This window comes from Anthonomus grandis, chromosome 10 (assembly GCF_022605725.1).
Source record: "Anthonomus grandis grandis chromosome 10, icAntGran1.3, whole genome shotgun sequence".
Taxonomy (NCBI): Eukaryota; Metazoa; Arthropoda; class Insecta; order Coleoptera; family Curculionidae; genus Anthonomus; species Anthonomus grandis.
In genome coordinates, this window is record NC_065555.1 from 19,232,033 (window position 1) to 19,245,027 (window position 12,995).

Genomic DNA, 12,995 nt, shown 5'->3' on the forward strand with positions numbered 1-12,995 from the left:
CTTCCTGGATGAAAAATGTTTTCCATTTTTTCAACCTTATTTGTGTATTCGATACACTTTTGCTAATTTTCTGAAGTTATCCTTCACATATCTCTCTCATATCGGCAAACATAAAAGTTATATTGTGGGATGCCACACTTAATATTTGCCAAGCTCAATTGGATTGAGCTCATAATGATAAGGCGGAAGCCTTAAGACAGTTCTGTCGCTCGCTTTGGCCATTTCATCGATTATCTGGCGGTTAAAGTGACTTTTATTGTCATTGACAATTTTCAATAATTGTGCCTTAATCATGGCCGCCTCATAGCTCAAATTTTTTGAGCGAAGCCACTCTTGGAGTTCTACCTTTTTGGTGGCTGTTATCCTTCAGGCGCACCTTCTCCAACTTCCTGGAGTAGTAGGTAGCGTTGTCTAATATCACCACGACATTTTCCAGCTTAGGAGGTACTTCCTCAAACCACTTTTCAAAAGACGGACGCCCCCTGAAATACCCAAAGACCGCCAGGAACAAATCCATCTTCCCTGCCGATGTGACTAATAATCAGCCTCTGTCCTTTCCTTTTTATGGAATTTTCATAATCAAAAGAACTTTATAGGGTTTTTTTTTAAAAGCTATTTCGAGTCATTTCTTTTAAATGTTATAGTAATTGTTGATTAGGTCATTTAAAAACGGAAATAGCAAAAAATAATAAATTCTTCTGATTGAACCATAAATCAGAAACATGGATGTTCTTTTAAACAGTTTTCTTTTTAAAATAAATGCACGCTCTAAGGTCAAAGGAAACATGACCTTGGATTCCGTGGACCAGATACAAGTAATGTAAGTATATATTGTTAAATAATTTCTTATCATTATAGTTACCTTAAATGTAAAAAAAAATAAAATACAAAAAGAACAACAATAAGTATATAATGTATAAAAGTATTGTAAAGTTTTTTATCTTAAGGATTTTTTATGTAGATAGACCATCAAGAAAGGCTTGGCGAGAAAAGGTTTCCGCAGTATCTGTCCACACTTTGGATTTGGTGTGTCCCGCATTCAACCACGTTTCATAAAAAAAAAATGCGGTTTTCCCTTCTATACGCTTTTATTTTTCTCAAATACTCCCTTCTCCAACATTTAATCTCGTCCCGGTCCATTAGAAAATTGTTTCTTTCCCTTTTTGCATATTTTAAATTTAATTTTTTTAAAATTTTAAAAAACGTCCTTTTAAAATCAGGTAAATCATTGTCCTCATTTACCACCCTTAAAACTTTTTCCACAGTTGGTAGGTTATTTCGGAAGAAAAAACCATGGACTTCTCTTCTGATTATATTTTTCTCCATATCTGACAACTTTTCAAATATGGTCGTGGTTTTACCTGTTTTTTTTGGCTCTGAAACTAAGCCGGCTCTTTTGTAATCTGCCACTATACACTGCACACTTCTGCTTCCAACCCCCGTTTTCTTAGCCACTTTATTATAAATATCACATAAAACCACTGTTAGATTATCTATTGTTTCCCTTTTAAAAACCTTTAAAATAGGTTGTTTGCGGACCCAACGGCCCCAACTCTGCTTTACCTTCCTCAGACTCAGACAGAATATAAATTCATTAATAACAATAATTAAATACCACACACAAAAACTAACGATCAACGACATAAAATAATCGAACCTGAAGGAAGAAAGAACGATTCAGAACGACCGACCAAGGACGATATATGAGGCGTATAGAATCAAACCCCGCTAACTCCAAAATGCAAAATTTTACAGGAATTGAGAAAAACCGTTAGCTAGATTATTTTTTGATATTTGATTGCCAAATATTTTTAATTTAAATTTTCTATATAAAAATAGGTAAAAAATTCACAATGGCTCTAAGTTTTAGGCTAAATATTTAGGTTTTTGTTTGGAGTTAGCGGCTTTTGATTGTGAAAAATGGATATAGCGGGTTTTGATTCTGATTCAGGGTCCGAAATACGCAGCAAATAGGTAGAGCTTCTTTAGTTACTTTTTTAACTTACTTCACTATAAAAATAAAAACGTAGTATGTCTTAAATCATGTTTATTTTAATTAACAGAAATTGTAATTCTATAAATTTTAACGGAAATATTTTGAATAAAACACAAATTCTTTTAGAACACATTTTTTAAATAGACAAAGATCCCAGCTCTTCAACTGGTTCGCACTGCAAATCTGGAAGCTCTTCATTAGCATCAGCTTGATCTGGTTGGCGAAGTTCAATATTTACGAAAAAATCAAAATCCTCGTTAAGCCTCCAGTTTTCGCCATAGTGTGATTCTAATAATTTACTTACTGCTATAATTTTATCTTGTTTGACAGGAACGTTCACAGGAAGTTGTTGAGGATTCATTGATTTGATTTGCTTATTTTTCTTCGTAACACTTCTAGGATTGCCTAATTCAGTTCTGTAGTTTACTTCACCTTGAACTTTCGTAATTCGATTTTTGTCAAGAGTTATTTTAAACCGTTTCGAAGGATTAAATTTAAAGTGCCATGCTCCAGGTGGCTTTAGTATATTTTGGGATTCCTTCTTCCAATCCAAAACAGGGACATCGTCACCCATTTTTAATACTGTGGCATATTGTCTTATGTGTTCAATATATTGCTGTGGGGTCGTAATTATCTCTTTTTTTCTTATAGCTTTCTCGATATTTCCAAACACCCTGTCGGGTGGTATAAAACTGTGTCCAATCACAGGAAAAATTATCTCAAGTTTCTTAATATTTGGTGGCGCATAACATTTCAGCCAATTTGAACACATTCCCATCATGGTGGTGTTTTTGTTTTGGCCACCACAACCATCAGCAAAAAGTCTAATGTGCGTTTTACCCTCCAAATTCATGTTTATGAGCCGATGGAAAACAGCACTAGCAATTTCATTAGAGCTTTTCGGCCGAACAGTTTCATTCCAACAATAACAAAACACGTTTTCTGAAGTTAACGTGGTCTTGGAACTACCACAGACAATAGTAAAATTGTAGAAGTTATATTGCTTTGAAAAATATGCCTGTTGGTCTGGAAGTTTTGGAACTGGCAAATTCTTTTGGCAGTCAAATGATAATGTTATCATTTCAGGCTTTTCTTCCTTTAGTAATGCAAAAAAAGCTCGTGCCTTAAGTTTATGCACTGTTTTTTCAGCCATCAGTGTAGCTTTTCTAGGAGGATCATCTCTTGCCAGCTTTATTTTTTCACTTATCTGAATGCATGTGGAACATACATCAGTCCTCGGAGAACCGAAGCCAATGTTATATTTTGTACAAAATTCACGTCTAAAAAATGATTCTTTAACACTGACATTGTCAAGTGCTGAATTTGAATACATTTGGTACAGTTTTCTGATGTTTAGTTCTGACGGCAAATATACACGACAAGAACTCTTTGACCTGCAATAATGTGAATCCTGACATTTGAAAGATTCCAAAAAGAACTGAATTGTCTCTCGCCTACATTGATATTTCTTGCTTTTATGATCTCCACCCCGGTTTTCATGTGCCATTTGCCCACTTTCAAAATGTCTTTTTAAAACTCCATAAACTCTATCTTTATTAATATCCAGTATACTCAGAAACGCAGGTTTGCAAACTGGAATTATTTTTCCGCTTCTATTCCTTACAAAAAATTTGTAACTTAATTTTCTCACTTGCCTCGAACTATTCTTTGGGCGCTTCCGCTTTGGCAATTGAACGTTGGTATACTTCACAATATAATTATCTTGATCAATTTTTGCAGGAGTAGCATAAAACTTTGAGTGAAAATCAGATATGTCAAATTTGGTTAGAGTGCTGCATCGGAAGCTCTTCGTTGCATGATTACAGCTTGGGACACCCGGTGGTCTTTTAGGCTTGTATCTAAAAATAAGTTGAAAGTGACATATTATTGAGATTACAACGAACCGGCTTTTCATTTTACTTACAAATTATACAAAATTAAACTTATACATTCTTATTTTAACAAATTTTAATGTGCTCCTAATTGTAGTTATCAAAGTAGCAATTAACAATTTTAAAAAATGTCCTAGTTTAGATTTTCGACAAAAAAACACTTACTTGCAAAAAGATCCTGACTTGAGTATATAAAAATACACTTAGAAACACATTTTTACCAAAATTACACAATAGGACTTACCTCTCAATCTTTTGCTTCTCTGATTTTCGGTTGGATTTGTTTACTAAACATTTTCGGGCTTTGTTCGGTGTACATTTTTGTACGGGTTTATTATACTCATCCATATTTATATTTAAAACTTATTTATAAAAATCACTAAAAGCAATAACTCAGATCCTGCACGATAGAAATCTAAACATCAACTGATGCAATGATACATAAACATGTGCTCGTATCTAATAGAGCAACGTCATTGGTCAAAATGGAGTTGGCGGGATTTGATTGTAACATGTGCAGGGAGTTAGCGGGTTTTGAAACGACCAGATTCATTGGCAAATTAGCTGTGAAATTAAATTAAAATATCATTTTTGGACAAAAGTGGAGTTAGCGGGGTTTGATTCTATACGCCTCATATGAACGTCAATAAAAATTGATATCTGCACGCTGAAAAATACATCCGCCGCAGCCTACAATAAGATAGAGAAGGACATCGATATAAACGCGTGGTGTTGCAGCAAATATACGGGATCTTGCAACACCTCCTAGAGACAAGGCAGGAAGTCAACAAACATGGCGTCCATTGAGAACAGCGAATTATAGGGTTTTAAGGTATTTATAATCATTTAAAGTAAATTAATCTCTAATTAAAATATCGTCTATATTCTTATTATAATATATTATAATATACATATTATGTATCCTCTATATTCTAAAGATAAATATTTTTCTAAGGGGAAATATTAATTATTGTAATAATAATGTATCCTAATACTGAAATATTTATTGTATATTATTTTCCGGATTCCTATTATATTTCTTACGATAGGAGTTATTTTAATTTACTTTAAAATACTATAAATAACGGAAAACCCTATAATTCGCTGTTCTCAACGGCCTAGGCTGGCCGCCATGTTTGTTGACTTTCCTGGCCTTGTCTCTAGTAGGAGGTGTTGGATGTTGCGGCAGGCCTGTGCAGCCCTGCTTTAAAGAGCTAATAGCGGGGACCCAGCTTTTGGCGTCGCGTCACAGAATAAACGATCTCACAGAAGCGAAGGCTTGCGTCGGCTCCTTTGATATCCGTGAACCAGTTTTTTATGAGCCCAACTGACAGATGCACCCGGCGCAAATACACTGAGATATCTCGTAAAGTTGTAGTAAACGCATACACTGAACGAAGTGCTTTTATTTTTAAAATCAAAATGGTTATATTCATATAATACGGGAGCAAACTACAAAATTTAGTTACATTTCAAATTGGATTTTTTTTTGGTAAGGCCTATATTGGTCCTTGCTTTTTAGAATAATTATAATAATTATTATTTTTATAAAAATTGTTATTTGACAGTTTTGATACACAATAGAGGTGTAGGTTAGTATACTTTTAATTTGTTTTGGAATGGAATTTTTGTCTTAGTTGTTTTATGATAATGGTAAATAATATTTGCCTTTAGTAAGGCACTAGCTGAGAAAAAGTCTGCTATTTGTGTGATGTTAATATGTTAACAATATACATATACATATGTACATAGGTAGGTATTTTTAAATTAAAATTTAGCTGGAAGGTTTATACGCAGGTATGTTTTCTCGTATGTTTTAAACACAACACATTTAAGAGTAGGTGTCATCGGCTTTTATATATTTATATATAAAAAGATATATGTATGTATTATTATATGTATAGATATGAAGGTACCACACATACGTCCATATTTTATAAAGGTATTATACGTAGTATGGTCGCCGTCCATTATGATAGTCTGGAACAAAATATAAGACTTTTAAGGGTTTTACTACTACTATGTTATGCACTTGCATGGGTAAACCAGTCCATAAAAAGACAGATAATTGAAAATTAAAGTCATTATTCTTTGTCACATTATACTGTAAACCTAAATCAACCTTAATATTTTTATCTATGTACAATGCTATGTACCTGCACGTATGTACACATACATAGATACATATGGTTTAGGTATATACATATATGTTTATTAAATTATATAATGTTTATTCTGTATTTATTTGCATGACACGACAAATTAATTAGGGAATATTCTGAACTTTTCAAAGCTTTTAAACAACCATAATTAATAATGAATAATACATAATAATGTAACTTTTCTATACCTACTTTCTTTTATTATTGTTATTGCTCACCTTCTAATATCCCTAGGAAACGAAAATAAACTTTTTCCAGCGACGCTTTTGGCAAAACAACCCCTATACGCACAGAAAGTTGGCATTTTAATGTTTTTTTTTTAAGTTTTTAGCACAACACAAATGAAAGAAAAAACAAAAAGTCACAGAGCACAGAGTTAAACTCCAAAACAAGGTAATGTGTAATACCTACTTAACAAAAATAAAATAAAAAACGACAAATGATAAAATATCGCAAATATACACACTAACGCTCGTACTAATACACTAATTATGACCCGATACCCCACGTGGGCGACGACAGTTGTACCCGTTAGAATGGGGGTAAATGGGAGGAGCCTGAACGAAAAACCGGTACGGTAGAAACGGCTAGCCTTCGCTTCTGTGAGATCGTTTATTCTGTGGTCGCGTGGGCAACTTGGCCAATAGCAATGTAGCATTTGTGACCGTCAGCTCTGATCACGCGATGATTATTGTTTTGACGCCTCGCCTCTAAAGGTTTGAATTTAGTTTAGATAAGTACCAAGAACCTTTCACCAAAATAATATTAGAAGCATATTCAATATTATGACGTCACCCGTTAAGCGCTCCGGCCTTATTATAGGAGGTATTGCTCGAAGTGGGAAATACAATTCCCAGTAGCTATACGCTCCACGCTATATTTATGGTTTTAGCTATATCGGCGCATGAAAATCTACATACATCAATATTTTTTCCATATTTTCTTTAAAATAAAAAAAAATCAATCACGCTCGAGTATTTTAAGATTAGGTTTTTTTACAAATTTGTGATTTGTCCATGTCCTTACGCCACGCTCAAATCGTCAAATTATTGAAATATATACTCTTCTTCAAGCATTTAATTTACCTTGTTTTAATCTGACGCGTTCGAGTAACGCAAAATCCCCGTTTGGATTCCCCTACTATTATGTGTTTAGAATTTATCTTCGAATCCAAAAATGCATTAATAAATAGGGTCTTCTATTTAAAATAATAATGTTGACAGCTACCCAGTCTTCTTGACGGGTCTTGTCCCTTTATATTTTTCAGAAATCTGAAAACATACAAAAAAGTAAAAGAGCATTGACGTCTCCGAGCGTTTTTTAACGGTAATTCGTGCTTTCGGTGGCATCAACATATGGGCAGCGAAAAGGCCCTCTCGTTATTCTAAGTCTGGTTGCAGACAACGGATTGGATAATCAGTTACTATTTGCAGTCTATGGCACCCCTAGTGTATTCCTTCTGTTACACCTATGATTCAAGTAAAAAAGTTAGGCTTATTTAGTTTATCCAAGTTAGTTTTTTCTTGTTCAATGAATAAGTGCTTTTTTGTTTTCAATTTTAATAAAGTTTTAATAACTTTTTAAAACTTTTAATTATTAACGAAAAATTTTAATAACTTTAATTTTATATTATTAGATTCAATTTTATTAAAGTATATTATTGTATTTAAGAATTATTCAACTTAGATTGAATTAAATATAACAAAAGGTATCGTTAAGAGTTTAAGTTCATATTTCTTCTAAATACGAAAATAAGTCGATTTTCATCTTCTTTTTCATAATTGAACGTTTGCGATTTTCTAAATTTATATTTATTTAAATAGACGAAATACCCAACAAAATATGTAACTACTAAGGTTCTTTCGGTTGCAATATGCGTTCTGTAATGTACGGAAGGATGTAATTACTTTGTACAGATGACGATTCGAGATGTGGACAGTAGCGTCGACTTCTGCATTAGCTTATAGATGCTTTCCTTAATAATTGGAACTGTCCGCACTTCTCTCATTTCCCATTGTCTTCGTATCTGGTGTTCTCGGTCCCTGTACTTAACACAATATTTTCCTTATGCTTCGCTCTTAGGTTGTTATTATTAAGAATAGCTACATCAATAAGGGTTGTCTTCCTAGAAATTTTATCGATTAGTATTAGGTCAGGCCTATTGTTACTTACTCGTTGGTATGTAAGTACAATGCGATCCCAAAACATTTTGTGTTGCTCATTTTGAAGAACTGGTTCCGGCTTATAGTTATAATACGCTACCTTGCCTGCTGATAAGAGGTCTAGTTTTTCTGCGAGCTCTTAATGCAGTATTTTAGCAACTAGATCATGTCGTTCTTTATATTCCGTTGGTGCAAAAGTTTAATATCCACCGGTGACATGCTGAATAGACTCCGTTGTCTTACATCCAAACTTACATCTGTCACTTTGTACCGTCGGGTCACCTACGACAAACTTTAAATAATTTCTTGTTGGTATTACTTGATCTTGGCTAGCCACAAGAAACTCTTCAGTTTCGGGGAAAAGCTGTCCCGAAGTCAACCAGTAGTTCGACGCCGCTATGTCGACATACTTTTGTTGAACCTCATGAACCTTCCATGTAATGGTTGTCCCATCCAAGCTTAATTTTTTCTTGCTCGGTGCTATGGTATATATGCAGCTCAAGCTCCTATTGTTTAAGTGGTGTTGAGTCGTCTGCTTCACATACGGCCTGATGAATGTGTGATGTTTGTCTTTAGAAAAAGGAACACAAGTTACTAATTTGCTGAGTCAACTCTATGTCGGTCACGGCACTGCGAGGATGATGCTTATTGGCTTTCGTTAGGAGTGTTCTAGACTTTCTTTGCAAGTTCTCGACGTCCGTTTTAGCCCATCCTATAATACCAAAAGAGTAAGTTAGTGAACTGACTCCACATGTATTAATGGCTTTAAATAAGTTTCTACTATTAAGACTTGTTATAAGGAGTCGTCGCATTCTTGTTGTGAACTTAGTAGTTAGCTCTTTCTTTATAGTTCTATAGTCTGTTCTTTGCGCCTGCTTCATTCCTAGATATTTGTAGGATTCTTCTTTATACATAGCATTCATTTTCTGACTGTTTTCTATCTTAAAGTGACCTGTTTGTAGTTTATCCTTAATAATGTTCGCAGTTCGGCACTTATCCAGTCCAAAAGTCATTCCTATATCATCAGAGAATCTTTACACTATTTTAAGCATCTGCTCTAGTTAATTTCGTGTTGCCGCAAGGATTAGGATTTCTCATCTTGTACACTTGAACACTTGTACATTAGCTTGTACTAGGTACTCGGTATTTTTTACTTTGGGTAAGAAGGTTTCTATATTTAGTTTTTATTTATTTAGTAATTGATGTATAGTGGATTTTTTGTTCTATTCAAATCGTGGGGTAAATCTATCGGGATCAATGCAAAGCTGCTGTTAGTACTACTAATCTAAAAGCACAATCTACAGCAAAAAACAAGCTATGTCGGGAGAGAAAACGCAAGGTAAAGGAAAGGTAGGCTGCTTACTTGCTTTGGGTATTCTATTAGGAAAAACTATAAAAACAGACACTTTAACACGTAGATATATCTTATCGTCTAACTCCTCATATTATCAACCTTACTAATTACAATTAGTTTATTAAAATTATATTCGGTTAGTAATACCAAAAAGACACATTTACAGTTCACAGTGTCTTACCAAAGTATATTTTATATTTAAGGTTATCGAGACTATTTAGCTGAATGGTGGGGTACTTTTATAGCAATTGCCGGATGTTGGCTACTTAAACAAGAAGAAAAAGCAGAAAAGCTATACAAGAAACTTGAAAATATACCTGAAGTACTAATGACATCAAAAGACCCATTACCCAAAGCGATCGTTGCTGCTTATGAAGCAAGAAGAAATTATTTAAACATGGACGCACATACTTCTGTTAAAAAGTTACAAAAGCAATGTGATACCGCTAGTCAATTTCTATCTGATAGTTTGACACTTACAAGTTGCAAAACACAGGATAATTTAATATTGGTAAGTATATATCATATATGCATGCTTGCACATGTTTGCTATAAACTTGAATATTCTATAGCTTTAGATGGTGATTATACCTTTAGTGACAAGGGTGCATTGTAGTTGCATTGCACGTATAATTTTAAGTGCAGTGCCACTTCAGTGCAATCCATGTCTCTAAAAAATTCAACAGGATTCGAGATAACGGATTTAATTAGATATTATTGTTGTTTCGTGTTTATTAGAATATTTCGCCTTAACCCTTTGGGACCCAATTTTATTTTTAATGATTTTAAGGATGTTTTTGCGAGTTATGGTATTTTAAGAGATCATTTGACAATATATACTAGTTAAAATTAAAAAAATATATATAGGGAGAGCAAAAAATTGTGGGACAAATATATCCCAGCGGGATTTTTAGGTGGGTTATAAGTATCCCTAGGGGCCGACAAAACACATTTTCGTATTTCAAAATTTTTATTTTTTTTATTCACAAAAAAACAACCCGCAAAGGTAAGTATTTTAGGACGAATGATAAAGCGCAAAACAATGCTTGCACAACCCTACATCGCACATTGCACAAATAGTAGTGGTTCTACGTTCTTTTTTCTGAAGAGCGCAACTAGCACATCTTGGCCGTTTCGATGTTTCTATTGGAAGGTGATCACCCACATTTTTCATTACTTTTGATCTCTTTGATGGCCTTCCACAACTGTTTCTTCGAAGTTTGACTGAAGTTTGCTGTTGTCCTTCTTCGATTAGGTCCTCTGATAAGATAAATAAAAATTCCAGTAAGGCTATCTTTTTTTGGGTACGACGTAAGTCATTATATATTACCCAGCTGTTAGCAACAGCAATCATCAAAAGTCGATAAAATACTTTTTTCCACCATTTGCATGATTTTCTGCCAAATTCATACACACCACTCATCTGATCAGCCAGATCCATACCACCCATGATTTCATTGTAGTATGCAATAGCAGTGTGACATGGTACGTCAACTCTCTGCCCAGTCCTGTCTTTTCTTTTCACACAGGTCATATCAGGGGTATGGCAGTTACTCAAAAGAATAACCTGCTTTGTATCTTGCCATTTGATCGCAATAGAGATTGTTTGATTTGATAAAAACTCGCATTCACCCCTAGACATTTTTCATTTTTCGATGAATTTTTTTGGCATGTCTTTTCTTGTAATAATGGCTGTTCCCACAGCTGGGTATTGGAGGGAATCCATCAAACGGACTGATGTGAAAAATCGATCAAAGGCCAGAACTACGTTTGGATTTTGTATAGTTTCACATAATTTTTTTACAACAGTTTCGCCCAAAGTTCCGCTCCTTTGAACGTCGTCCTTGCCGCTATGTCGACATACTTTTGTTGAACCTCGTTCAAAATTTGCATCGTATGTATATGCTGTTTTGGCATCACATCTAGACCATAATTTTATGCCTCTTTTCACAGGTTTTTGTGGCATATATTGTTTCAGTGAAGATCTTCCTTTGAAGCCCACCATGCTCTCGTCAATACTTTGACTTGTACTGTCGGATCGATATTTCTGAAACGTATATTTGAAGCAAGATAGAAGCTCTTGTACATAGTAAATCTTACTGGCCTCTTCTGGCTTGACTGAATTATTGAAATAAAGCTTGGATGGTAAAAACAAACACCTGTTTTTGGATATGGCCGATTTGATGGCCTTGTTTCCCAAAGATGGATGCGATGACCAGTAATGGCGAAGCTTTGGCACCTTATTGAAACACATAACTAATGTGCAGCCAATAGTAATCATAATCTCCCCTGCATCAGTGAAAGTCGCCTGCTTTTTTTTAATTTTCTTTGTAAATTTTGATTCGCTGGTTTGTAGACTCAGCAATAAAAGTAAATAAACTTCGAAGACAAATAAATTTTAGTGAATATGTCCAGCGGGAAGGCTTTTGCAGCAATTGAAGGATGTATGATACATCGACTTTCATTTGGAATGCTAAGTCTTGGGACATAGGTATTTGTAGGTAATGACCAAATTATATTACCAGTTGTAACAGGAGTTTCAGCCTCTTGATCTGAATTTTCAGCAGAAATAACGCCGTCGTTGGGTTGGGTTAGGTTCTCGTTTGCATCAGTTTCAATTTCTCCACTATCTTCGTTCGAAGTATCCGAGGGCTGATACAACAAAAATAGGGGTTCCCATTTAAAAAAAATCGCTTTGACCTTTAAATAACCTTGAAGATCAAGCTCAAGGTCAAGTTTAAGGTTACCATCAGATGCACCGATTGATTCACCAAAACTTTTGTATTTAAAGATTTTTTCTAGCTCCCATATTTCCCAAGATTTTTGGGTGTGTCCATACTTTTGGGACACCCTGTAATATACATATATCTATACAGGGTTAGGAATTATCAGAACAGTCGATTATTTCAAAATATACAGGGGTTATTAAAAAACGTCTTATATAAAAAATCTAGGGCTGTTCAAATCTACATATCCATGATAAATTAAAATATAAAGGATCGTCCACAAAGTTGTAAAGAAGAAGAAGAAGATATTGTAGATGTTACAGCAGAAAAAACCGAGGTAACCACAGAAGAGGCTCTTAGCTGTGTACAAATATTACAATGTTATTTTCTAGAGGAAGAGAACAGCACTGAGGTGTTTTCAAAATTAAATAAACTTAAACTTATTTTGCAAAACAATTATATAAAAAAGCACTCGATTCAAAGTAAAATAACCGACTTTTTTGAGAAGTAATGGTTTTATAAATATGTATGATTGTGTATGTACATATACATACATATGTATGTATGTATGTAACTCTTTACTAATAAAATACAGTTTTTAATTAGATTGTGCATACATAATTTGTTTCATCTCATAAGATGGACCCTCTATAATGAACTATATCTCTTGGTCCCCTTAAGTCCATTATATGCGGATTACACT

General features: G+C 34.2%; 1 protein-coding gene across 1 annotated transcript in view; it reads left to right on the plus strand.

The window, feature by feature from the left end:
- Positions 1-12,995, plus strand: part of LOC126741460 (sterol regulatory element-binding protein 1) — a 150,893-nt gene that overhangs the window by 98,197 nt on the left and 39,701 nt on the right. Inside the window, exon 12 of the mRNA XM_050447873.1 lies at positions 9,770-10,077. Within this exon, the coding sequence (XP_050303830.1) occupies positions 9,770-10,077 (308 nt within the window). The remainder of the gene's footprint in view (positions 1-9,769; positions 10,078-12,995) is intronic.